This window comes from Pagrus major, chromosome 14, assembly GCF_040436345.1.
Source record: "Pagrus major chromosome 14, Pma_NU_1.0".
In the NCBI taxonomy this organism is placed as follows: Eukaryota; Metazoa; Chordata; class Actinopteri; order Spariformes; family Sparidae; genus Pagrus; species Pagrus major.
The window spans coordinates 15492289-15519949 of record NC_133228.1 but is presented as its reverse complement, the minus strand read 5'-3'; the positions used below and the strand labels follow the sequence as shown (position 1 = coordinate 15519949).

General features: G+C 40.5%; 2 protein-coding genes across 2 annotated transcripts in view; one reads left to right on the top strand and one right to left on the bottom strand.

The window, feature by feature from the left end:
- The window catches only part of cacna2d4a (calcium channel, voltage-dependent, alpha 2/delta subunit 4a), an 89558-nt gene that overhangs the window by 19925 nt on the left and 41972 nt on the right, over positions 1-27661 (top strand). The window contains exon 27 of the mRNA XM_073480956.1: positions 1688-1756. Within this exon, the coding sequence (XP_073337057.1) occupies positions 1688-1756 (69 nt within the window). The remainder of the gene's footprint in view (positions 1-1687; positions 1757-27661) is intronic.
- Positions 9903-26649, bottom strand: lrtm2a (leucine-rich repeats and transmembrane domains 2a). Its single transcript, XM_073481108.1, has 6 exons — positions 26571-26649; positions 14317-14543; positions 13370-13495; positions 12778-12866; positions 11563-11720; positions 9903-10426 (listed from the first exon to the last, which is right to left on the bottom strand). Exons 1-6 carry the CDS (start codon positions 26647-26649, stop codon positions 9903-9905), a joined length of 1203 nt encoding a protein of 400 aa, XP_073337209.1.

The window sequence follows — 27661 nt, the reverse complement described above, 5'->3', positions numbered from 1 at the left end:
ACCAAAGTTCATATTCTGGAAAATTTGGTGAAGAATAATCACAAAGTTAACAACCATCATGTTTATCATCACATCATACTAACACATAACTCCGTCTTTAAATATAGTCAAGACATGGAAGTCAGTAAACAGATGGGATTTTGAGCCTGGTCCTTCTCTGCCTCGGGATCTAATTTTCTTATTTAGCTCTCCTTAAATAAAATATATTTATAATGTGCTTTTGAAATACAAAGCAAGCAATACAAGCAAAGTGCTTCAGGCAGCAGCAAAGAACAGGAATTTAATCTTCACTACATGCAGAGTTAAATGCAATTTTATTGAAATACAGCGTGTTCAATGAGTATGAGGCTGATAATACTGCCCTTCCTCATGACAGAATACAGGGTGTGTGTATATATACACTTCTTACTCTTACTCTTACTCTTACTTAAAGTAAGTATATATGCATGTTTGCACTAAATCTAAACATGATTTAAAATCTCATGTTACAGAAAACAATAGTGGACAGTATGGGATATTCACAATTCAGAAAATGTAAAACTCTGAGTCCTACAGATATGAAAAGAATGGTGTTATATATGTTTTAGGTTGATGTTAGATACAGTTTGTTGTGTTCAGATATATTCAGGGACTATGAGGCTGACTATAGCGCCACCTTGAGCGCAGAGGAGCTGGAGCTGGAGCTCCAAGCGGAGGAGGGAGGGAGGAAACGGAGGGAGGCGGATGATGATTTTGAGGAGGAGGAGGGTAGAGGAAAACTTTTACATATTCTTGGCATGCCTCCTCTTTTTATTCATCCTCACGTTGTTCTTCCTCACCCCTGATTTCAAAGCATGATGATTGCTGCGGACTCTGTTTTCTGTTTCTTCACCCCCCTTTGTAGCAGTCTTTTAGCTCTGCTCTCTTACTCTTTCTTCTTCTCCTGCTCTATCTTCTCTCACTTTCTGTCACTGCAAGAGCATGCAAGCCAAAGTATAAGAACCTCCTCTCCTCTATTGGCTTGCCAGTAAGGTGTCTGGTTCATTTGCATTGAATGCATCTTTGATGAATCCTCAAGAAAAAAAATCTGGTTTCATAGAGATTGTTGGCTGTATTACATCAGTCTCATCAGAATCGTAGAATTTCCTAAAGGCATTATTGTCATGGAGGCAAACAGTGTTGTTCAGAGAAATATAAATATGGGGCACATGGAAACACATAGTGCACACACAGAGGCCTTCTGTTATGATTGTGTTAGTCGATTAGCTCTCATACTCTGTGTTACATAAATGCTAAAAATGTCATTCTGGCTGGAATGTGTGGCTTGGTGACAGTTGGCAGGATGGCTGTGATTAGACACACAGAAGACAAATGCATGATTTTATTAAATATTACCTACTGAGTCCAAGTCAATCTGTCACCCACATATTTTCAAACACATTTTGGCATATCTGTATTAACACTTCAGCTGTCACTATCACCGCTAGTGTTCACAGAAATGATGTATTCAGTACGTGAGAAAATGAATAATTCTGGGATAATTTTCCTTTTCAGTTCCTGTGCATGCAGATATTCACACTGCATGTGTGTATGTTTAGAAGGAATATGAGTGTATTTTTGTGATGTGCGCTTGCATGCGCCAATGTTGCCACATGCATGTATTGATAAAGTGCTGTGAATTCTTGCTAACTGTGTGTTGCTCTACCAGCAGGGAGGATAATGATTGCTACCACTGCTGTCACTGTCACGGTGGGCAAGAAAACGGCCATCGCTGGAGGTAGGAAGATAATTTCTTTTTAGATACACACTGTCTGTCTTTTACATACATTTTATTCTACTGCTCCCTCTCTTTCACGCTTCTCTTTCCCTCACATATACTTGCAACGTTTTCTCTTTCTAAACTGTGACGTTGCTCTTGCAAAGCGCTTTATCCCTCCGTGTTTAAAGCATCCTCTGTGCTTTCATTCTTGGCTCTTCCTCTCTTGTCTCCGTCTGTCTTTTCCTGCGGTTTCACATGGTAAAATTGACTGTCCTTGAGTTGATTTTTTGATGAGATGTGACCTTGCTGATTTGATGGAGACTGCTGGAAGCATCACCTTGCAATCAGCATTTTGGTACTGATGTGCTGATTCATCTGTAACACTTGTGAAGGGCAATGGAATTCACTCCGAGACAAACTAACAAAAAGCTGGCATCTGTGGTTGTTGAAGTTGTTGAGAAGAGAACAGATTTAGTTTGTTTACATTCACAGTTTGGTCACATTAAGCTTATTCTATTGTTTTACTCACTGGAAGATTTTTTTTTTTTTAAGATAACAATGTATTGTGAGCTTTGTGAAATTTGCCTAAGATGTGACGATCCATAGGTTTCCACAACAGGATAAACAGTTTAAACAGTCATTGGGATTTGAACCATACTTGATCAGTGTTATTCGTAGTTGTTACTCTGAGGTTAAGGAAACAGTGCAGTTGTTTCAAATACCAGCATGATTGAATATAAGCTTATTTGAAATTTGAATTAATTTTAATCTGCATCACTCGAAAAATTGAGGTCAGTCTTACCACGAAGAGTTTTTGTGATACCATATGATCTTCATCTGCAGATAGTTTAACAGACTGTCACCTCAGCCAGCATGAACAAGAAGTTCTGAAACTGCACTAATGAATAGGAAATTTGGAAATCTGTAATTCCATGACAACTGCGCAAACTCTATCTGCTGATGAAGATCGTGTGATATGATCGGAAGGTCCAGAATGTTCCTTGGGATGAGACTGTTCTCTTTCCAAGGTCGAGAACGAACCTGAGCCAGACATCATCTATAATATCTGCCTGCTGATGCATTGGTCCTGCTCTTATTATGATTACTTACCCGAGTTGCTTGGAGACTACTGTACCTTTGTTGTGTCTGGGTTGTTCAGTAGCTCCTTAGCTCTAATTTCATTGCTGATTGATGGATTCATTACTGATTGTTGAGTGTGGTATCTTTTCTTAAAGGATTATGGGGCTGTAATTGAGAGCATTTTGTCTTGTTCATAGTCTCTGGCTTTGTTTCACTGCCTCCTGATGTGTGTGTTACTGTGTGTTTTGTCCTGGGAGGCCCATCTGTGACTGACACACTCATCATTCATAATCATCTGGGTGAGACAGGGCTCTCTAGAGCTGCATCCCGAGAGTGTGTGCGTGTGTGTTAGTGTGTGTGTGTGCGCGTGTGCTGTCTGAGTGTCTACCTTCATGCATTTGGTGTCTCATTACACGGAGACAGAAAAACCCTCCACACACACGCGCTTATCTGTATTTCACAGCTTTCCTAGAAATTGTCTCAGGTGTGAAAATCATGTTATGTTTGGAAATGGAAAACAGGCAGAGCAGGGAGAAGTGAGAAAGAGTTCAAAATAGATGTGCTTCTGTCGGTCTCTTAATCTCACTGCCTCTCATTTGAACCATTTTTCTCTTTTTTTCTCGATTTTGCGTCATACTTTTTTCTCTCTGCTTTTTTGGAAACGTTTACGTCACAGTATGTCGAATCCGGAGCTCTGCTATATCCTACTGTACCTCCTTAGTTACATATAAATTAACTATTATATCTAAAAACAGCATTTACTTGGAAGCACAATGTATGTTGATGGTACACTGTCATACGCTGGTCACCTTTATGAGGAAGTTGAAGTTTGTCTTCACTGCTGCATCACTGGATGTTAAGTGGGACAGCTTTCCTACAAGCAGCTCCACTTTAACAAAAACATAGAGGGAAATGCAGTATCAATGTTTTATGGGCTGGCTCAGTCTGACTTTCTTTAACACACCCTCACACAGGAATACACACACACTCAAACACACATTCGCACACTACTTATCGTGTTTCACCCTTTGACACTCCTCCCCACCCTGTTAAAGCCTCACATACATCGCTCTCTTTTCTCGGCCTCTCTCCTCGGAAGCTGTCAGACCTGTCTCGCTTCACTTTTTTCTCAGCCTTTTTCCTCTCCTCATTACTCTCTTTTTCCCTGTCGTGACACACTCTCTCTCCTTCCTTTTTGCGCTTACTTCCCCTTCACATGTACGTGGTACTGCATCAGTGTGGGTCACGTTTACTTTCTGAAAACAAGGATTTTCAAACGCTGTCTCGTCATACATACATACAACCACAAAGCTCTACTGTACCCACCTTTGGCATGACTACTGTATTTGTTGTTTGTATTACAAATTCCTTCATGTAGTGTTTGAATGAGTTAGCATCTGCTGTAAAGATCAGAAAATGCGATGTAAACACTATACACAAAAAACACAGAAAACAGCTCTGTTACACTATAAAAACAGTAGAATAGTGTCATCTGACCTGGGATCATTCAGTTGACATGACTTGCTGACTACCTACACTGCCATGTGCAGGTTTGCAGATGTAGTTAATGATACAGCATTTTGAAAATATTGGGAGACACTACAGGTGAATATGGTAGATTTGAACTGTATAGCAATAATGGTTAAATATGCGATCAAGTCATTATCTACTTAAACATCTACACTGAAGTTACATAGTGCAGAAACAAGTGATGGGGGGGCGGAGTGGCTGAGAGACACCATTCACCCTATTACAAGACACTGTACCATCAAAATGATTTTGAAGCTTCTATTTTAAGGGAACAAAGTTACACAACGTTGCTTTAAAAATGCTCTAATTTGCAGAAATCTGAACTTAAATAAACACCTACATGTATATTTTGGACGTTTCCTCTCACTAGTCTGAAAGTAGACATGTTCTAGAAGTAAAACAGAACAAAATCACAGTTTTTTTCACCAGGAGTGTCTCCTCTTAGACGCCCACTTAATGACTAACACAGTGGATGAAAAGCTGCGAGTTAATGCAACGTAGCTGTGTTTCAGTGAAAATAGATGAGTTTCTGTTAAATGCAAATAATAATCAACATTTGAATAGCATTGAGCAGCTACAAAGATTTTAATTCCATTTCTGACCACTGAGTGTCAGTGTTTGTCTGAACAGAATCTGGTCAGTTTCCCCCGTCGGTGTCTCATTGCAGTTTGTTTTTAGCTTTCATGCTGATTTGGTGGCAGATTTAATTTCTGCTCCTGGTGATGGAGGCCAGGGATTTGGTATTTCAGGGGCTGATCCAAAATCAGTCAACAGTGACTACAAAAAAGACTGTGTTTATGCTGCTCTAAGGCTCAGCAATGGATTAGTATATCTCTGTGGCAGAAGTGACAGGCTGTATGTAAATAAACCTAATGCGCTCTTATTGACAGGGAAGCAGACTGGAAAGAAAGAGAGATAAGGAGGTAAATAAAAAATACAGAGAGAGTGTATGTAAAGAATAAAGGATAGAGAGAGGATATTTGACATGGGGGAGGAGGAGAGGAAGCGGGGAATAAGCATAAAAACTAGGAAGAGAGGGGGGTGAAAAAGAGACACAATGGACCAAACAGAACAGAGGATAAAGAAGGCAGAGATGAGAGAAATGGAGGTGAAAAGACTACAGAAATGATGGGAGGAGAGGCGACAGAAAGATAAATGGAGACATGATAAGTGAGAGGAGAGAGTAGATGAGAAATAAGAGAGAGGTGAGAGGACATGGGACAGAGAAGATGAGATAAGGTATAGTATAGAGGTGAGATGTTATCATGACTGATTTATGATCTCATTTGATCCTGTGCATATATTCCTTCTTCAGTTTCTGCCTTTATCTCACAACATCATGTTCTCACACATATTCACAACATCTGGCTTTCTCTATCGCCAAAAATGTAATTTGTGTTTGACTTGAAACTATGTGTAATACATCACTTTAGTTTTCTGCTTTTGATACCTTTGGAAGGATAAATAGATGTTGTAGTCTGTCGAAGCTTCACAGTGGATTTAAATTTGACATAAGTGTGATATGTTTTTATTTAAATCAATGCATATTGAGCAGGAAATGCTTTGTCACCATCATCATATCATCACCGTCATAATCACAATCATCATAATAACACAACACACCATAGATTTCTGGGCAATATAGTCTTTGAGGCCCTCAGTCATCATGGCTGCTGCAGTTTTTACGTAACAAACTAGAATTTATTATTCTTTACACACACAGGCTATAGGAACAGGTTTCAGCTAGCTAAGATACTTAGCTACCAACAACACGAGACCTGCAGACCAGGAGGTGAGAGGACGATGTTTCTACATTCATAGACAGAGTATAGTCATTGCCTTTCTTCAGTTACTGCCCCAGAGTCCCTTTAGAATTCATGGCTATGTTTACACCTGTCATGTATACATCACTTTATTACGCTGTCACACATGCCCTGGAAGTGCCAATTATTAATTTAGATTTAGTATCTAAATTATTTTGACCTTTATCCTTTTGTACCATGTTGCTAAAGTGCTTCCAGACTTAATTTGCAATGCAAACTTGATGAGGACTGGACTGAAGGATCATAAAATCCATCTTTTTTGTGCATCTTGACTTCCCACCAGCTCAAGCTCCGGCAAATAGTATTTATATGCAAATATTCTGATGCAAGAAGTAGTGTGATTTTTAGAAATGCAGGAAAATGTAACAGTGTGGAAGTCTCGGTGGAAGATAAGAGTGTGTCTTCAACACTGGTTTCTCTCATGTCCCATCTCATACGAGGCATTAACCTTAGCTTTTTTATGACATAAGCTTTTCCAGCTTGGTTTAGTTATCATATCATTGCGACAGCTTAACCATACTAGCTTTCATGTTTGGATATTGTATAAATAATAGCCAATTGATAAATGGTTCAAACGCAACATGTTGTCAATGTTCAGCCTGATATCCTGACTGCTACAATACGGCTGAATGTTCCTCCATAAATGCTAATGAAAAATTATTTGGAGGAGAAGTTGGTCCTATAACACTCCATGAAAAAAATCCAGAGATGCACCGATTGCATTTTTCTTGGCTGATTTCAGTTTTTTAAAAGTCTGACCTGCCAATTTCGATTCTGATTTTCTTCCTTCCTTCCTTCTTCCTAGCTCTTTCTAATGGAAAATTCAATTGCATGTTTGTATTAAAACACTGCCTATTAAATAACTAATATAAAAAAAACACATTATTTTAATGGCCTGTTGCTGAAATGTTTAAGTGACTTTTACCCAATAAGCAGTCCCGCACGTATACTGGTATAACTGGGACTCTTATTGTGAAAGGTAAAAACGGAAGGAGTCTGTCTTTAATGCGCTGCTGAAAATGAAACAAGTAAATAACATAAAATATTTAGTTCCTTCCTTTCAGTACGGGCCGGCGGTCCCATTGGGGCCCTGGTGAAATGTGTGTAAATCAGACCGGCACAGAATTGGATATATCTGATACTGACCGTCCAATCATGCTGAAAACTGGCCGATTGCAGTCCCTAGCCAGTCGATCAGTGCATCTCTAAAACAATAATATTAAAACAAGAACGTTACTCTATGCTAAATAATGATATATTTCAGAGACATGGCAGCAGTATGGGGCCCTTTTTACTCTCAATGGCCAAACTCTCTCTATGCCTCCTGCAGAAACTTTACAAACTACTGAACACAAATAAATGAACACGACAAATAAACAAACATTACAGAGATATTAAAACCTAAAACAAAACAAAACATAGAAGTCATTAACACAACAAAGGACATACATCATGAATTGATACAGAAAACAATAAACAGTTACATCAAAAAACATTTCGGGGATCGTTGGGCCAACACACCATATTAGAGACTAATATAATAATATTTATCTGCATCATATCCGGGTATAAGATAACACACGTTTAATATAAGTTTATTTCCAGCCAATTAAAAATTGAGAGGGAACAATAGTCCTCCTACTGCAGGGGAGCAATATGCAATGAAAGTCAGATTTTTTAGATTGTTTATCACTGAAGACACAACTGTAAAATGTTAAAGCTGACATAAATATTTCAGGGCATGAATAAAGAAACTGTGTGTAGCAAACGAACAAACAAACCTTTTGTGAATGCATTAAGAATGCTAATCGACAGATTTCTTTTGATTGAGTAATGGTTACTAAGTTTACAACAGAGGGACTCTTTGGCTGCAACAAAATCTTCATGTAAAGGTGACACGACCTCCATTGCATATTGCTTACCTTTCAGGAAAAACACGAGGACAACAGTATGGGAGGAGGGGTGGATGAGAAAGAAAGTAACTAGGTGGAAGTCTTGAAGGAAGCGTGAAAAACTTTCCATAAATAGCACTGGATGGAAAGATGGATGGAGAGATAAAGGGATGATAAGTAGGAGGAGGAGGAGGGGGGAAAATAGCAGCGTCTTTTTGTTTAATCCTTTGTTCGTTATAATCCCTCTGGGCAAAACGTCCATTTTAGAAAGAAAGACAGGGAAGGGAGGAGGAAGAGGAAGGCCAGAGGGGATCTGATAAGGGAAATAAAGTGCAGGAAGTCTGAAGTTTGTAGTCCTTAGATGAAATTCTGTAGTCCTTTCCAGGAGACAGGGTTCTCTGAGATAGTGCTTCCGTGCCAAAGTAGCAAACATTCACCTCTGAGGGTTGAAACCAGTCGGAAAATTTGCTCTGAACAAAGAATATTTGCTTTAAAGCAAAGTCTGTGGTCCATAAAATCTCTACAACTTCATTAAAACCATTGTGAATACATTTCTGAACCAGCCTGGTAGCTTAGTCAAAGAAATACCAGAAAATTTGTTTGACCACTTTTTCACCCCGATAAGAGGCTTCTGGTCTGTCCAGACACTGATCAAGGATCAAGTAAACACGGGCCTCCCTTCATTCTGAGGAAAAGTGACAAATACAGACGATTCCAGTGAAAATGGTTGGTTCCCTGTTGAACTGATTGTTAAGATTCATTTTAGGATCTCATACACAGCTCCAGGCTGCGATGCCTGGTGGATGTTATTGGTCCATAGAAGATCAAGGAAGAAAAAAATCTGGTCCAGATGTAACCATTGTCTCTGATCTCCTCTATTTTAAAGGTCTATTCATCAATGAATAATCATTTTGTCAATTCAAATGGTTTCTTGTTCCATATTTAACATCCCTAACAAGCCTCAAGAGACGAAAGACTCAGGAGGCTCTGTGTTTGATCTCCTATTAACATATTATCTGTATGTATCCCCGGTGTTCTCTCTGCAACAAAGCACTTGAGAGGCCTTGGCTATATAAATGACATCGCTTAGTGTTCATCCACGTTTCCCTCATTGCCCCCAAGGTTTCAAACACTGACTGTTTCTTTGAGGTCCAAGGGAACGTCAGAGGAGCATTAGGCCAGGTGAGGGTGAAGGAATCTGGGCAGGGGTCTTGGTTTTTTGGAGGAACTGGCTTTGAATAGGACATAAAAATGCAAACAAAATGAGAGCTGGGTGCTACCTAATGCAACAAATTCTGCTCATCAATCTGAATCTTGGTCCATTCGACGCCATACATGCTGTATATCCCTGAAAATTTCATCCAGTTTTAGAAATACTGACTAGTTGTACACCATGAGTGTCTTGCAACAGCTTAAATGATATGTTTTATGGTAGAGAGAGTACCAGATAATTCTTTTTCTCAGCCAATATAATGGTAAATTCAGCAGCAGCCAAGAGCAGGAGTAGGTGGTTGGTAGGCGAGTTGGAGGGATGATTAGTAACAAATACTGCAGTGAGAATGCCTCCAAATGGAGGAGAAAATCAGGAAACAGATAAGGTATGTGTGTGTTAGAGAGTAGGACACAGAGGAAGAAGGTTAAAAATAGAAAGAGGACCAAGAAAGGAAGACACAAAGTGGGAGAAAGGTGTCAGTTTGAGAGTCAGAGGGAGAGATACCATAACTGTCTGTGTGCATAAAACAAGCTCTTCCATCTCTCTCCTCTTCAAGCCCTTTTAATTTTCGCCCCTTCCAACCTTCACCCTTTCACATGCCAACCCTCCCCCGTCCCGTCACTCCTCTAGGCCACAGAGGAGATCTGTTTCTCCTCCCTGTCCTCCCCGTCTGCTTCTCCATCTCCCATCAGTGGCTGCCTCTTCTTCAGCTCTCTCTGGTACTTGGCCATCAGCGAGGCGTAGATGCAGCCGTAAGCCGCAGCTGCAACCATCATGATGCAAACGATGCCGCACACCACGCCGGCAATCACCACTGTGCCGATGGCGCGGCGCACGCTCACAGGCCGGTAACGTGCGCGGACACAATCCGACGGGGCATCTCCGCCTCCTCCTCCACCTCCCGTGTTTGAAGAGGAGTCATCAGCAGTGTTGCTGTTGTCAGAAATTGGTGTTGCCCCACTGGGGCCAAGAGCGTTTCTGCTGCAGGGAGGAACGCCTCCTTGTCCAGAACGGGAACCCTCGCCTCCTCCTCCTCCATTCTCATCTTCAAGTTGGAGGCAGTAGTTGAACATTTCCACTGGAACGCCACGGATGTCTCGCCCACGTAGATCCTTCGGTAGTGTGCACTCCACCGCGTCCACCTTCCCCCCTGACGGAGAGAGAAAGAGGTGCAGAGACAGGAGGACAGGGAGAGGTCATTTATAAAATGCCTTATGCCTCTAAAGTACTACCAATTAACTGAGAGAGAGGGGGGCGGTTGAACCAACACTAGGATGAGTCATACATCACTTAACACACACACAGAGTTTGCTGTGCCCTCGACACTAAGTTGGAGATAGCCTCAACTAAGCCCTTCTATAATTCATGAGATGACATGCCTAGCTTCAGCAGAGCTCTAGTGTATGTGTGGAAGAGAGAAATATCTGAGTCACTAATTCCCACAGGCGGCAGGAGGGTGGGGGATCTACTGTGTTATCATCACATGCTGCATTTGTCTCTGCACATAGTATTCGTCTCCAGGTCACATGTTTGAAAGCCATTGATCTGCGCCTTCGGATACGTAAAGCAACAGAAACAATGAGATAAAGACGTGGGATAATAAAAACGGCGGAATGAGGGAAGTGGTATTTAGCCCCAGATGCTTTTATCACAGCGTGTGACAAAAGAATCCCCACTGCAAACAGCACCCGCTCTCCAAATATCTCAAAATATCTCAGCTGTGTGTGCTTGAAGTGGTTTGCAGGAGAGAGAAGTCAACACAGGCTGCTGTCGACAAGCATTTCACACTTGTTCTGCGCTTTGTATTACTTTCTATTGCACATATCGTGCATTATCTACCCTTTTAGCAGCTACTGTCATGCTTTCGTGTCCAACTACGAAAAAGCCCCTTTGTAATTTTCTCTGCTGCCCTGATGATTATTAAATTATCACGTCCACCGTGTGTCGGTCTCCGTCTGAAGTGTACCGAGCTGAGCTGGAGAGTAGCGCCCAGCAAAGCAGGAGAGCAGAATGAAGCAAAGGGGAGAATGGAGCAGAAAAGAGAAGAGATGCTTCATTAGCGGGGCAGCTGAGGCCTGAGGCGCTGAGGTGAATGTAGATTTTTACACATGAAGAGAGAGCGGAGAGCAGCTGTGGTTATCTGATGTATTAACAGCCTGCAGAGACACGTGGATAACACACACAGTACACACAATGAGCGTGGTAATGCGCATTCACACACGGTTATATTGTGCTGCCGCTAGAAGCTGCCTTTAAAAGCTCCTCGAACATAAATCAAACATCTACCTCTGTACAGCAGCCACTCCATCCAGTGTTTGAAATCACGGAGGTTGCAGTCACATTCCCAGGGGTTGTGTCCCAGTTCCAGGTGTTGCAGGTTGGCAAGCGGCTCAAATGCTGCCCTCTCCAAACCATGAAGCCTGTTACCCGCTAGAGACAGCCACCTATGAAATAATTTGAATAAAAGTCATTTATTATTTGCAGAAGTCAAGAATTTACCCTTGTGGCGCTGATTTAAAATGTCAGCCAATATGTGTGTTGTACTACAACGATTGGGCAATAATTCAACTTTATCATCAGTGGAATTTCATTTTATTTGTAAATTGATGATATGCCCCAAACGTGCTATTGTACTAGAGCTGCAATGATTAATACTTTTGTTGTCAGCTATTAAATTAATTGCCAACTATTATGATCCAAATTAAGAAATAACAAAATAAAAAAAACAGTAAAAATGTGAATATTTTCTTGGGTTATGGACAAAACAAGACACTTGGGGATGTCATCTTTGGGAAACACTGACATTTTTCACTATTTCATGACATTTTATAGCCCAAACAAATAATCAGTTAGTCATAAAGATAATTGACAGATTAATCAACAACAAAAATTATCATTGCAGCCCTACATTTTACAAAATACAGTCTCTGAAATTATTCAAGGCAATCTAAGCTAAATTAGAAATACTCATAAATAAAAAAAATTATAAAATAAAATACTGTAAACTGATTTGGGAGGTACATTTTTGTGAATATGAATATTAAAGCCACCTGACAATTTCATACTCAAAACAAATAGGAATCACCAGAGTAACCAATAACTGCTGCTAACTACAGCTGCCCCTAGCTACTTAGCTCAGTTAGCTGTGCAGCTAGCGGTTTGGACAGCATGTAAGTGTTTACACCACTAGCACAGGAGCTTTGGACCGGAGCTAGCTGGTTAGTATGCTTACTTCATTTGATATCGCTGCAACAGAATACATAGACAACATAACGTCAAAACTGAAATTTATACATATTCTGTTGATCATTTTGGTACATTTTTTTAACACTTTCAACTAAAATCCTCAAATATTGCCACTTTAATATATTGATTTCTGCCATATCACCCTGGACTTCTTGCCAGTTCTGCTATAGCTACACCAGTTAAACAGTTCCAATAAGCCACTGTGGTAGTTTGATGGTAAAAGTTCTACTTCTTAAAATTTGTGTTGATGTCTACCTGAGGCTCTGCAGCTCGTCCAGTACCCCCAGAGGAACAGAGGACAGACCGTTCAGGGACAGATCCAGACTCTGAAGACCCCCCAAACCCTGGAGAAACATCAGAACAAGCTTTTCATTTATCCATCTGTGCTCATATAATACAGCACTACACAGTAGACTTCTCCCAAAACTCATATTCATATTATTGACTTCTTTCATTGCTGCCAAGAGGCACAGATAGCATCACTTGATGGGCTAATCTTGTATAATTTAGGGTCCCCAGTGAAGTCATGACACAAGTTCATCCTGCAGGCTGCTTGGGTTCAGATAAAAGTGGATGAAAGTGTTGAGCAAATGGTTTATTACTAATTTACCACCTGGACGGGAGCCCAGTCATGTATATGAGCTCAGGTTGGCTCTGCTCCTAAACAGAGCCTCACCCAGGAGTTGAAACAGTGTATCAGCGGTGGTGTCTGCATTTTAGCGGATTGACTGATCTGATGGTGTATCTCACACATTACATGACAGACAAACACGAGTGTTGAGGCCTTGTTAGTGAGTTGTACTATAGACTGTACCAAGTATGGTGTTGTGTAATTGTTAGTGGCTACCTGGAAGAGTTCTCTGTCCATTACTGTTAGTGAGTTGTTGTGCAGAGTCAGTCTCGTCAGGTTGGACATGTCTCTGAATAATCCAGCTGGTAAATTGTCCAGGTAGTTATTAGAGAGATCCAGCTCCTGAAATACACACATAAAAATGACATTTTCACTTACATACACATTTTGCTTATTAAAAAAGGATTTTAGAATGGAAAATTGAAATGTAAAAAATCAGAAACCCTTTCAGAGAGACTTTAATCATAAGGCCTTGAGGAATCTATTAAAATAGATTAACTGCTTCGAAACTCTTAATGCACATTTTGTACCTTAAGCTGACACTGATTTAGAGTAACTCACATCGAGTGCAATGGTAGGATAAGTGTAAAAAATCTACATACTGTAGAGTAAGTAAATTGTCTTTCAGTTCAGCTAATTAGGGAGTTGAACTTTGAGATATACGGTATATATCATATGTGGTAATATAAAGTATATTTTTTATTGAAAGAAACGATTAAGAATAGACTCACAAGTTATAAGATAAATAAGTTTTACTGTTAAGTTTTGACAATTCTTTGTATCTGATGTACTAAATAACAAACAGTAATAATATTTATGTCTGGAAGTGAACAACAGCCAGAGGTTGAAACTAATGAGGTTGTTTTTACCCAGCCTTTTTGGCAGTTGCAGTACTATCCGTCATTTTTTGCTCTTATATTTTAAATACCAACTTGGCTGTGCTTTGCACACAATATGCTAATAGAAAGTAGAAAATGTCAACTTTTCTTAACTTTGCAGACTGAGAGCAAAGATTGTCTGCAGTGTGCTCAATATCAGTCTCACCATACATATCACTGTTTGTCCTGGGGGCAGAAAACACTCTACACAGCACCTTGAACAGTACGTAACAACACACACATGTTCAAAACTTTCACTACAGCAGTTAACAAAGGGCCACAGACCTCTAGGGAGGAGAGGTTAGCGAAGGCAGAGGCTCCCAGCGAGGCGAGCTTGTTGTTGGCTAGCAGGAGGGAGCGACTCCCCGGAGGCAGGAGGTGAAGGGGTGGCAGAGACGAGAGACCCCGGCCCCCGCAGTCCACCAGTCCGTCTGAGTAGCAGAGACAGGGAGAAGGGCAGGAGGAGGCTGGCGGCAGCAGCGCTGCCAGGAGGCAGAGGACACAGAGGAAGACTTGAGGAGAAAAGAGAGAGAAGAAACATGATTAGTTAGTTATTCCAGTGAATGATCTTTTCAGTGTGGAAGCCAATTAGGATGAGCAGAGAAGAACTGAATATAAAGTGGAAGAAACAATGGATGTATAAGTTCAGTTTGCCATTTGTGCTGTGAGACACATGGTCAGTATAGCTTTCTATCATTTAGTCAATTTATTGCTGTGCATTTTGTGAGATGTATTGTTTTTAAAAGTACAAAAAAGTAGAAACAGAACCATCTCTGGCACAGAGGCTTGTAGAGTTTTAAAAAAAAACAAAAAAAAAAAACAGAAAGACTAGGCGGAGGAAGGAAACAGCATCTCAGGCCTAATGAAATACCTTCCTGTGCCCAAGGTGGTTTTGATATGCTATTTAAATGCTGGAATAACACAGGAAATTTCCATTTCCACCATTTTGTGCCACAGAAGAGAGGTTTTCACAGATGTTTAAACTTCAAGAAACCACGCAGAGCTCCGATTCTGCCTGTTTGTGTGATCAGAAGCTGAGGAAACTCAGGAAAAAATCCTGCTTAAGTCATATTCTGTCTGAAAGATTACCGCAGAACCAAAACATGGCCAGACTAGTTATATTAATTTTTTGTCCCTGTGTGTGACGAGCCGAGTCTTGCCAGCATTTCCATGGCAGCAGTCTATTCTGATTCTGCAAAGTCATTTAACCATCTCCTTAGAATAAAAGCTGTACTTTTTTTGTACCTTTTATTTGTCTGTCTGTGTATTTGTGTGCATCTCAGCAGACTGAGCGACACTGAAGAGGGAAATCCCCTCTGTTTTATTTCATTTTCAACTCATTGTTTTCCAGCAGACTACAATCATTTCATCATTTCCACTCATTATCTCCATTTCTTTCCATTTTCCTCGTTCATTCTGTTTCAAGTTTTTGTTTTTGGCCCTCTGTTTCTGGATAACATTTTTCTTTCGTCTTCTTTTTTTTTGCTGCTTTACTGTCCTTGTTTGCATCTGTCTTTTCAGGCCTTTTCGTTCATTCCTTTTCATACTTATTTGTTTCTCTGCCTGTCTGTCTTTGCATCTGTCTGCCTGTCTCTCCACTTTGTAATTCCCTTTCTCCCACTCGAGTCTCTTTATCTTTCTCATTCTCTTTCACTTGAAGTCTCTCAGCAGTGCTCGGTATTCCCTCAGTGTCTTGTTACAGTGGCTGACTTTGTTTCCATCCAGTGGCTTATCAGCACGACTTACGCTTTATCTCTCTGTGTATGCGTGTGAGTGTGTGTGTGGGCATATGCTTGTGCGTCTGTGCGTACGTGCGTGTTTAGCACCAGCAAAGCGTGATATTAAGAAAACTACTCTGTCTAAACTCCAGACACAGACGCAGCACTTTTTACTTCCTGACAAGGGTCTTTGCTTCACCAGCACATTTCATCGCTTGCATCATCTGCATATTATTAGCATCTATTTCGCAGCGTGCCATTGCCTTTTGTCACACTATGTCTCACCCGCTCCCTGTTGTTGTATTTTCTCTCTCTGTTTGTCCATCTGTTTTCCTCTAAATTTGTCTTCTTTCTCATCTTCTCTCTCCTTCCTCTCGCTCACATTCGAGAATGAATTCCCTTTCACCACGCATATTTTTGGCCGTCTGGCTACAAGTGTGATGAAACTCTGTGAAACAGCCCTTTACTGCCCAGTCCACATTGTGTTAAGAAAAAAAAACAAAACAAAAAAACTACTTGATGAATATCAGAAGATATGAGTGACTGCGTAATGAAAGTCTTATCATTCTTCTAAAGCGACTTGAATTTCCCCAGGGTGTCTGTATCTCATCACTGATAAAATATGAAGTTTGGAATGGTGCAGTGAGAAAGAGAGTTGAGAGAATGCTTAATATATCCCATTAAAGTCATGTTTTATTCCCTTTAAACTGGTCATAAATAGGCTCCCAGTGAGAACAAAATGTAGGAAATTGCAGTGACACCACTGGATAGACAGTGAACTTATCCGTCTAATTAATGATAAATGATGAGTAATGCATTCAGAGTGGAAAGAAGGGCTGAATGATGTGAGAACAAGATCCAGACCACTCTATTTGTGGTCTTAAAAGTATTCCAAGTGTTTAGTGCTCGGTTGCGGAAAATTGTATTTTTCTACTATTCCAAGTGTTCATTGAGAAGTTATGTTGTTTCTACATAACATTAAGCTTTTGCCAATTTAGCTCACATTAAATGAACTATGTGGTTAGCAATTAAAGTAAATTAGCTACAGCTGTGCTAACGAACAATGTTATTAAGGCTGTCATTAAATCGTGGCCCCTAAATGATTTATTACCCCTTTAACCTTATCAAAACATTGTTAAAGGAATAGGAAAAATATACTTTGGGAAAGATGAAGTTATCCAGCCAGCCCTGTCTCCTTGTTTATATAAAAGTAATATGCAACATCAAATATGTTTTGAAGCCAACATAATCAGAGTCAGAAAATACTTCATCCCTAAGGGGGAAATTGGATACATTATAGCTGCTAGAAGAATAGAGAGTGATTACAAGAATATATAAATTAAAATAAGAAGAAATAAGAATTTAAGAAGTAGGATTAAAAGAAGTAAGAATAAAATATATAGTACTAGAATACAAAAAGTACTAAAATATACAAATAACTGTAAAAAAAAAAAAAAAAAACACATACAAAATATGTGCATTGAAACTATAATAATGAGGAAATGTTGTCTATCAACATACCTGGCAAGTTACAATATAATATCATCAATATGATATGGTATTGATATTACCAGCCAGAAGATAGTCCCACACAAAACCCCCTTAATGCCACACCAAAACATTTTAAAAAAATTTCTGGATTAAAGAAATAAAAATGTAACTAACTATTCCTTTAAAAATGTATATTTTTTTTAAAACTTACTTTTTTTATCTGTAAGGTTTACAGTAGTTTAATTTAATCTTAACTTAATTGGTTTTTGTATGCAACTCCCAGGGTAATAATGTCTTTTTACAGGAAATGTGCAAATAGGAAACTTCTGGGTGAATAAGTAATGTTTTTAATTTAATATGATTTGTCTCACTTATCCTTTAAAGTGTGTTTTTTTTTGTTTGTTTTTTACAGTGCATAGCACTTTGTTGAACCTCTGGAAACTACATAGCATAGTTTAGAGGATACACAGTGACAGCGGTCAGAAATAGCAGCTTCTCTCAGATTTTTTTTCAGTTTTTACCTGCCAGACAGAACATGACCTCCCTTAATCAGGACACTGCTTCATTTTGCATTCTGAACCAAAAATGTTCCGAAAGTAAAGACTGTGGCCCTGAGAGACAGATCAGTGTGTTGACTCTCTCCTGTTCCTGTATCCTTTATCCTCTCTGCTCCATCCTACAGTATAATCCTAATCTCTCTGAAAATGAGTTCCACTTCATAAATTGAAGAAAGGAGAGATTTTGGAGTAACCTGAAGTCTCCTGCGCAGTCTTACTTTGTGCTGGAAATGCTTCAGAGAGCCAATCTTTGACTGAAGCAGCTAAGTAGGAATCTAGGAGGATTTTGATGCATAGTGGCTGTGAATTTCCCATAGCAGGTCTGAAAAGGTACAGTGGTGCAGGAGATTTGTGAGCACAATGTAGCTTGGAGGTAGAAGCACTGTTACACAACTGAGAGAGCTGAGCAGAGGGAAATTGTGAATATTTTGCTGTTCTCCTTCACATCATGTCAAATTTTAAAATTGTGGTCATTATTGTGCACCATTCATCTCTCACAGCCTGAGGTATGGGCTTTATTTTGCCAAAAAAATATTCTTTTTCTCTCTTCCTTTCCTTTCTGCCCACCACAACCCCTCTCCTATCTTCCTCTTCTCTTACACTACACTGAAACTCCCCCTCACCCCCTCCCACCCTCCCTCAGCGCTGAAGCCTATCTTCCAACATTTATGAGTGGTTTTAGCCGCTCTCGTGGAGGAGGTGGTTGTTGTTTTGGCTTATTTTAGCTGCTCCAAATCCTCTCTGCTGCAGCGCTCCATGCAGCCAAACCAGAAGGAAAATATTCAGCCAGAGTCAGAGGAAGACGGAGAGGCTCAGTCCAAATAAGTTTAAGTGGTTCTGTGCAGTTTAATTCAGTCCAAACAGACTTCAGACTGAATCTTTTATAAGAATCCCCAAACACATGCCGTAAAAAGTGCTGACATTTTTGGCAAATGTAGGCTGGCAATGCTCTCAGCGATGAGAAACACACTAAGACAAGGCATTAAAATGCAACAAGATGTTCTTGTTTGATTGAAGCAAGACTTCAGAGGCAACTCTGAAAGCAGTATTGCCCATAAGACCCCCGATGTCTCCATCTAGTTGTCAGAAGTGACACATTTTAAAAGATTTACAGTCCTCAGATGTCGAGGATAATCAGTTGGCTTAGAAATATTTAATAAATTGCTTCCTTTGTCTCACTTTTACATCTTTTTTCTTCCTTTCAAATTGCACATTAATCACATTAATGATAATTAGAGCTATCAGTTTAAAATGTCTTTCTGTCATTGCCTGGTTGTAGGATCTTTCTGAGCTTTCTTTTAGCTGGCACGGTAACTGGCACACCCATCTCCAGTCTGTGCACGTGTGTTTGAAGTTGTGAAAGCATGCAAATGACACGTTAATCATAGATAATCTATGAATTGTAGTGTGTGCTTGCATGCTCATTTGCATGTGTTCTTGCAGTACTTTCCGCTTTAATTTCTGTCTTTTTTTAACTACTGTAAATGTGTCATTCTTACTTGTTTTGACCTCATGGGCACAAAACCTAAACTAAATTAATCCAACTCTGGTGTCACGTGACTTTTTTGTGCTTTAAAGGTGGTGATGTTTGACAGCGTCTCTTAGGCAACACAACTCCGGGGCCTCAGCTGTCTGTAAATTTATATTCAGGGGCCTCTGGGTGACACTGGACCCAGCTATGATGTCATCGCCACAGAGACATCTGTAACTGAGCCCAGTCGCATGTTACCAGAGGCCAAGCTGTTTTCCATGCAAACGACAGACTGGCTGCTATCTTATTACTAGAACGACCAGCTGTCCTTTGCGCAGCAGACTCACTCGCCTGTATTTCTTAACTCTTTAATGTTTCACATGGTTCTCTGTGCAGGAGTCTGACCCAAATCTATCCTGCTGCCGCAACAGCACAGAGTTTAGATTTGACTCCTGTGACTCAACAGCAGATACACGACCTGATACAACGCTACAGTGTGCCGTGACTTACATGAAGATAACAACCTCTGAATGTCCTCAGTGGGAACTGCTGCCTAGCTTAAAAAACATGCAGTTATTGTAGGTTTTTTTGGCTGCTTTTATCAGTTTTATTGCCAAGTAAGTTTATATGACATTTTCTCCTAGTGCTTTGGTGCATAACAATAAACATAGTAAGTAGTAAAATATAAAGAAAGATAAAAAAAAAAAAAGAAAGTACATCAAATCAAGAAGCATAAAAAGAAAACAGAAAATGACAAATTATGAACAAAATATAAAAAAATATGTATAATATGTTATGAGCTTTACATTTTTATGCAGGAATATCCAAAACAGTCCACTGTATGCAATATAAGAATATTTAAAATGTTTGAAATGTGCTAGATAGTTAACAAAGTTGTAGAAAAAGATGGTAGTGAGCGGCTTTAAGAAATCACCTTGGGCTGGTGATGAGCAATTTTCCCCATTTTATGCCTTTTTGTAGACGATTCAAAGGTATGATTTTCAGATTCTCTGGGAATGAAAACAATCTTTTCTCAAAGCAACAGTCAATCAATAACAGCCAACTTCAACTAGTTTGTTTAAGGTGTAGCATAATTCCAAAGGATATGAATACAATCGAGCAAAATTTTGAAAAAGACAAATTTGTATCAACTGTGCGCCTGAAGAGACATGGCAGATACATGTGTATGAGGAACAGAGGCAGTTAAGGGACAAGAGAAGCATCTTAATAATTATGCTTTGTCATATATGATGTGTTATATACATAAATATATATATCATATTATATTATCTCTCAACTGTCTTCTCTCACAATACTGTGGATTGTGTACTTTTACAACAACAGTCTCTGGGTCATCAGTCACAGTCCAAGTCTGATCTCCATTGTAACCTGAGGCCTCAGTTACTCAGCAGATGGAAAATAGTCAGCCAGCATGTGTATGCGTGTGCTCACCTTGCATGTTTGTGTTTAAATCTCAATATACACTACATGTCCTCGCTATATTCCTGTCTTCGCTCTCTATGGCTCAGTTATAGGAGGTATAAAAGAATACACAACGCACATACACATATATAACATCAAGGTCCCAGCAGTACCACCACATTATTTCAACATTGACAAGGTAGTGCTGTGTTACCGTAGCAACCAAGTGCGGTGTAGACGACATTCATAAGAAAGAGAAGAGGCATAGGAAGAGAAGTTTGTGGTTCACATCAAATCCTGTCGTTTAACCCACATTGTCTCTTTTCTCTCCACCTGTCCACCTGACACTCAGGCACAACTGTGTATAATCGCTTATTCACCCACACACACAGGAAGTCATGGTCAACACAGCAGCTGAGGATAAGCAAGAACCTGGTGGAGGGGTTTAGGCCGTTCTCCTGCTGACAGTGTGGCGAGGAGGGGAAAGATTGTTGTCGGAAATCTTGTTTTTTTCTATACTTTCTTAGTCCCTTTGGGATTACTTCCAGTTTTTCTCTATCTCTTCCCTCTCTGTTTACCTAGTCCCTCTCCTATCCTCCATTTTTCTCCCACCTATTTTCTCCCTGTTTGTCTTTCACTCTGTTTCTCCTGGGATTGAATTCTGCATCGGTAAGACAGAATCGTTATTTTTACTTGGAGGGGTGAGTGTGTAATATGTAGGCTGATCTGCCTCTCTAATTCATGCTATCTGTATCAATTTGTAGTGACACACACACACATGCATGCACACACAAAAGCATGGCCCGTGGGGACAGTATGCAATGCAGTGACATTGTTATCGTGATAGTGGCTATTAATTAGCCAGAGTGACAGGTGAGACAAAGAGAGGGAGAGATAAAGGGGTAGGAACAAAGGGGAAAACAAACTAAAAGTAAAGCAAAATTTGAGGCCACTTCCACCATCACTGTGATGGATGTATTGCTTTCTTCTGACCACTCAACTGGGCCTCAGTCCAAGGCTGAATACACTCAGAATTTGGAGAGAAAATGAAGGACGCTTGGCTTTTTGATGCCACATCCGCATCAGTGCGACGGGAATAGAATAGATTGTGCCTTGGATGTGTGACAGGTCGTAATGTATGCCCACTCATTCCTCAGAAGGGACAGATAGACAGATGGTATTGATCCAGACGTGCGCACACACATATACACAGGATATATGAAAGACAGTTATCATGCTGTGGTTTTCATGTTTTTAGTTTATAGTAGGTTATTTTGTTGTTTTATGTGCTGTCAGCCACATTTTTATAGATAGATAGATAGATGGATAGATGGATAGGGGTGAAGTAGTTGCTCTAATCTTAATATTAGACTTGCTTGTACAGTGCTTGTGATCTGTTATCTCTCTAATTGGATGCCCTTTTCAGAGGCTTGTGGAGTGTTCGCGAGCACATCTCAAATAGCTATATTATCCAGCACCATTATCATCCATTTTATATGATCACTTGGCGAGTAAAGTACTCTTTTCTCGCGAGTGTGCCTTGGTATGATCATTATCACCCTCACACTGGAGCCGTACTGGACTTGTTTTGAGTGTAATGCTGTATCAGTGCTGAACTGGAGTGATACTGTTTGTGGCGCGGAGGATTATCCAGATTTATCCCTGCCAATGTCCTTTGAAAGTGGGCCAGTATCATGTATTTGTGTGTTTTCATCTGGCACATTCTTGTTGTACCTGCACCGAGCTAAACTGCGGTTAAAAGAAAAGGGAAAGTTGAAGCTCCCGTACTGTGCTTGCGGGCAAGTGTTTGTGTGTGTGTCTCTGCATTCACCATGGATAGATGGAGCTTGCTCAAGGTCACCTCGGCGGTAGAAATCTGCTAATTCCTACACGACGCTGGTGGCTAAGCTGACGTAAAGTCACTACAACAACAAACTATAGTTCAATTCCTAGAACACAAACAATACAAGCCACTAAGCAGGTCAGGGGTCAAAACCACTCGAATACCTCTGTGTTCCTAGAAAAATCAATGCTGTAAACCATTGCAGGGGAGAGGGGAAAACTAAAACCAAAATGTTCCCTCAATAGAGAAACCTTGTTTTAAAGTTGGCTGTTGGTGGAATAAATTTGTGTACCTGTGTACCTACGTCTCTAACTATCAATTACATTAAAAAAGCTATTGATTACATACTTGAATTTGCCAGTTGCCTTGGATAGTTTGCCAACAAGCTGTCCTTCCAATATTTATTCAACTCCAAGTCCCCTATAATATTATGTGAAGGGATCAGGCTGCACTCCAAACCCAATGCTACACACACACACACACACACACACACACACACACACACACACACTGTGTCAAACGGCTGTGGCGTCATGCCAAACCCAACATCCCGGCAGGGTTTAAAAGTGCCACCAGCTGCTAAACACCCAGTGATGTATTTGGTTTGCTGGTGCATTCCTACAGCCGACCAATGCCAATGAAGTTAAAATCAAACGTGCTTGTTAAATAGAGAATGTATCCAATCAATTAAGCAAGCCGATAGCTGCTGCAGGCGGACAAAAAGCTAGTTTTTACTGAGCCAGTTTGGCTCCGCTGTGGCTTATTCTACTCCCTTAGTCACTGCACAGTATTACAGCTGTACTCCAGGCATAATGCTACAACCTAAGTCACTGTATTATGGCTCCGTTCCAAGCCAAATGTTTTAACCTCAGTGTATTAGGTCTCCATTTAAATCCAAATCCTCCCTCCTTTAGCCCTCTCTCTCTGTCATTTTCTCCGTCACTCTTTTGATTAGAAGCTATGTGGCCAGTTAATCTGCCGGCTTTGTTTGGGACTGCAACAAGGTGCATAAACACATACACACACACACACAGTGCAATCAGATAAGCTACAGTGTGTGTTTATGTGTGTGTGAATAGCGATGAAATCATGCCTGCTTGTGTGCAAATGTGTGTGTGTGTTGTGTCAGATGAGACAGTCTGCTGGGGATCGCGGAGGCCTGGAGGCACCATATGGTCACTGTGTCGCTCATAGACCTCTCTGTACTCCTCTCTCGCCTCTCCTCCTTCATCCTTTCTTTTTCCTCACTGTCTTCTCTCTTTCACTACGCCTCTTTGATCTGGCATCTATCTTCCTCATCCTCTCCGCCCCCCACTGTTTCCATCTTTTTTTTCTCGCTTCCTCTGTCTCGCTGTTTCTGTCACTCACATTTTATATTCTCCTCCCCTCGTTTGCAATCTTTTTAAGCTTTCATTGCACTTCTCTGCGGTGCTCTCTGTCACTTTTAGGCTCTTTTAATCCTGTAATCTTTTTCATTTTAAGCGTCAGATTTTTTTGGTACCACTAATGGATAATACATTATTTACAAATGCTTTACAGATCAGTTATACGCCATTAGTGAGAACTTTCTTGGTTGTTGGGACCAGTTACCCTGAACCAAAATCCATTAATTAACAACTTATTAACATGTGTAACTGCAGATGTGCTCACTTGTTCAAAATAATGAAAGCCACAAGTATTGGTTTGTCAATATTACAGCTGAATTATTACAAAACTGAAAGCATAAACAACATCCAAAGGAGTTTTCCACAGCCTGGCAAGCTAAAAACAGTTTGTATTAGTGGCTCAGAACTGAACTGAAGCATAAAAAACCTTTCATACAGGATGACTCATGATCATGATGTTTTGTAAATTTGTTATTTTTATTCCACCTCTCTCCCTTTGTTTTTGGAATTTGCATCGATGATAAAAAAAAAAAAAAAAAATGAGAATCTTGGGTTTAAAATCATCTACCAATTATGAACCACTTGACTAATATTACACATACAAAGACGAAGAAATGCTGCAATAAACGATGATGGAAATTCATTTATTGAACATTTCGCACAAAGCCTTTTAAAAAATGGGCTCTTAACACTTGAAAACACTCTTAAAGCATCCCCCGCAACCTTTCAGAAATGTCATATGGCTTTCAGTCTCATGTAGGTTACAGCGTTTCATCATAGTTGCTCAGTCATTAGTTGAAAATATGGCCAACACTCGCTGACACTGAAGAATACTAAAAAGTCTCCATATTTGTCTTGTTGATCTCTTTTCTGTCACTCAGACAGCTTGTGTTTTAGCCCTGCTGATGAAAGCACACCTCTGATTTTTGCAACAAGTTTTCACAGACAGATATTGGATGGAAACGCATCTTTTGTGTTCTCTCTCTGTCAAATATCACACCATCAGAAGAAAACACGTCCTTGATGATTTGAACTCTGTCATAATGTCTGACATGTTTGTTCATTCTGATTTGATGGTCCTAACCTCTTTCTGCTCTTATTATACGCGTCTCTCAGTGACTCAGTATGTGTGTGTTTGACAGCATGTGAGGATCTTGAAGAGTAATGGCAGAGATCAGAGAGCTTTCAAGCGTTGCAAGAAAAATACAGACAAACAGTGAAAATCAAAAAGAAAATGGCAGAGAGCCCACCTGTTATAGAAAAAAATTCCATGCAATATCATTAATGCACATTTTGTGTCAGCAAATTGAGCTGAGAGACAGACACAGTTTTGGCAATACAGTGTTACATTCATGCCAAGAAAGTAATTGCATGGAAGAGACACTGAGACCGAAGAACAGTTTTGATGACTGACGGAGAATTTTTTTGATTCATATTCCTAAAAGGCTTCAGCAATACCGTTAGTGCAGTATTTATGACGATAAAGCTTGATGAGAGAGGGGAACTGAGACAGAAAATGCAGTTATATTGAACTGAATTCAATGCAGAGATGGATGGAGGGATGGAGAAAAGGTGGACGGCAGGGGAAGACACAAAGGAAAAGGTATGAGGTGTTGGGATGGAGATGGAGATGGAGGGAGGCTGAGCGGCCCAGAGGGAGGTATATCTATCGACTCAGAGGTGCTGTGTGGGTGTGTGGAGGTTCTGACTGATAGTGTTGCCCTGTTATTTAGTGTCCCCGGTGTTGCACAGCAGTTTTGTGGGGGCGCTTTTGCCAGACACCTCTGGAACAATAATACCTCTCCAACAGGAAGACAAAGATCCCCATTTTTATGCTCCCTTTTCTTCTTTTTTCATAACGCCATTTATTTCCTGCAGAGATCACAGAATGTGCTCATGCTTGCACGCTTGTGTCATATTAGATGTGTAACAAAAGAGAGAATGCTGAGAGGAGCTTTCATGTTTGCCTATTAGCTGGAGAAGTGAATGTTTCAGAGAGCAGGATCCATCCACTCCACTGTCAAAGCCACAACACACACACACATGCACACAGCTGTCGTATCTGTTGCTATGCCACCCGACTTCTGATGGATTTTTGTTTTGACTGAGTGTACCCATGGTAAAGGATGGGGAAGGGGAGAAAGATGATGGGCTAAGAGAGACAGGAAACAGGGTAGAGAATAAGAGGAAGAGGGTAGGTGAGGCAGATGAAAAGGGGAAAGAAAAAGGGAAAGTGAGATATGTCAATAAGGAGAGGAGAAGAATGTGTTGGGGAAGAAAGAACATGAAAGAACAGGAGAAAGGAAAGGCAGACAAATAACCTGCAGCACTCCTCCACATCACTCCCTCCCCACACTTTTGTTTCTAGACTGCTGGCTGTATTAATACATACAGTAATGTGGCATTTCACTGGAGGACTTGGCACGTGGCCACTGCATGCTCAGTGCCTTCATCCTCTCGGTGTATGTGTGTGTGCGTGTGTCTAGGCATGCTAACATTAGCAGCTGTCAAAACAGACAGTGTTGGCCCTTTCATGTGCAGTTAGGAGCACAATAGATGGGAATAAGATCGAGCAGAGTCGAGTGGGAGCAGAGCACAAATTTTCTCCTCTTCTTGACAGTTTTTCTGGTTTTTCGTTCTCGGTCGACTCACCAGGTCTTGCCAGGTGGCGGCTGGTTGAGCTGGGCTGGGGCAGGCCGACGCCCCCAGGGGGGTGGGTGTGGGGAGGCATGACACAGAGCTCTGCGGCCTTCCTCTGTCAGAGGGGCGTCAAGCCACCATGCCTGCAGCCTCCACTAGGGCGGCGACTGCGAAAATCTACACCAGAGCACCTGAGAGAGGGAAAGAAAATGATGAGTGAGAGACGCAGATTGATAAAACATCAAAAGCATGACAGACAATGAAAAGTACTATTTGCACCTTCAGACATTACCAAGGCTATATCACTTTAATTTGATACTGCACAGGGCTACACAAACTAAAGTGCACACATGTATACACACACCCATATACGCCAGCAGCGATGAAAGCTAAAGCAGCGGGCGAGAAGGCTTCTTTGCATACATTAAAAGTGTAATTCTGTGTCTGAGCGTGTGCGTGTTTGCACGTCTACTCGCATGTGTGCGTACTGCATGTATGTATGTGTGTGTACGTGCGCAACCATCACAGACTGCCCCCCGGTATTTGATAGGCATAAATAATAGATGTATGTGTCTTTGGCAGTTTACACAATCAGTTTGCCTTTCCCACAGACAGACCCCCTACTGCTACTGTCTGGCACAGAGACTGACTGAGAGAAACAAAGCAAGAATGACACAGGGTGAGGGAGAGAACATGGTGAGGGAAGGATACAGGCATGAACTGGGGAAAACAGAGACATATGGAGGGATGAAAACAGAATATAGAGTGAAAAGAAGAAATGGGAAGAATAATGACGTTTGTGTGTGCGATGCAGCAAAACTACCCTTGAGTAAGGCAGCAAAGGGCAGAAGGTGCTGCAAACACTCTTTGAACTCTTTGCTGAATAAATAGAGGTAACGCAGATTAAGTTTATCAAAAAATATGAATACTTTAATACTTTTTATTTCTTTTTTAACAGATTTCTTTGTTGTGTTTGGACCAGTTACCTACTACTATGGAAAAACCCAGAATATGTACCAATATCCATTTATTAACAGCTTAATTTATTAACAACATGTTTAACTGCAAATGTGATTATTCAAAAGAAAGGTTCTCATATTATA

Coding starts and splice junctions, on each gene's coding strand:
- lrtm2a (XM_073481108.1), bottom strand. CDS start 26,649: ATGCCTCCCCACACCCACCCCCCTGGGGGCGTCGGCCTGCCCCAGCCC. Junction 14,544..26,570: donor CCGCCACCTGGCAAGACCTG/GTGAGTCGACCG, acceptor TTTCTCCTCAAG/TCTTCCTCTGTGTCCTCTGC. Junction 11,721..12,777: donor GACGAGCTGCAGAGCCTCAG/GTAGACATCAAC, acceptor ATTATTTCATAG/GTGGCTGTCTCTAGCGGGTA.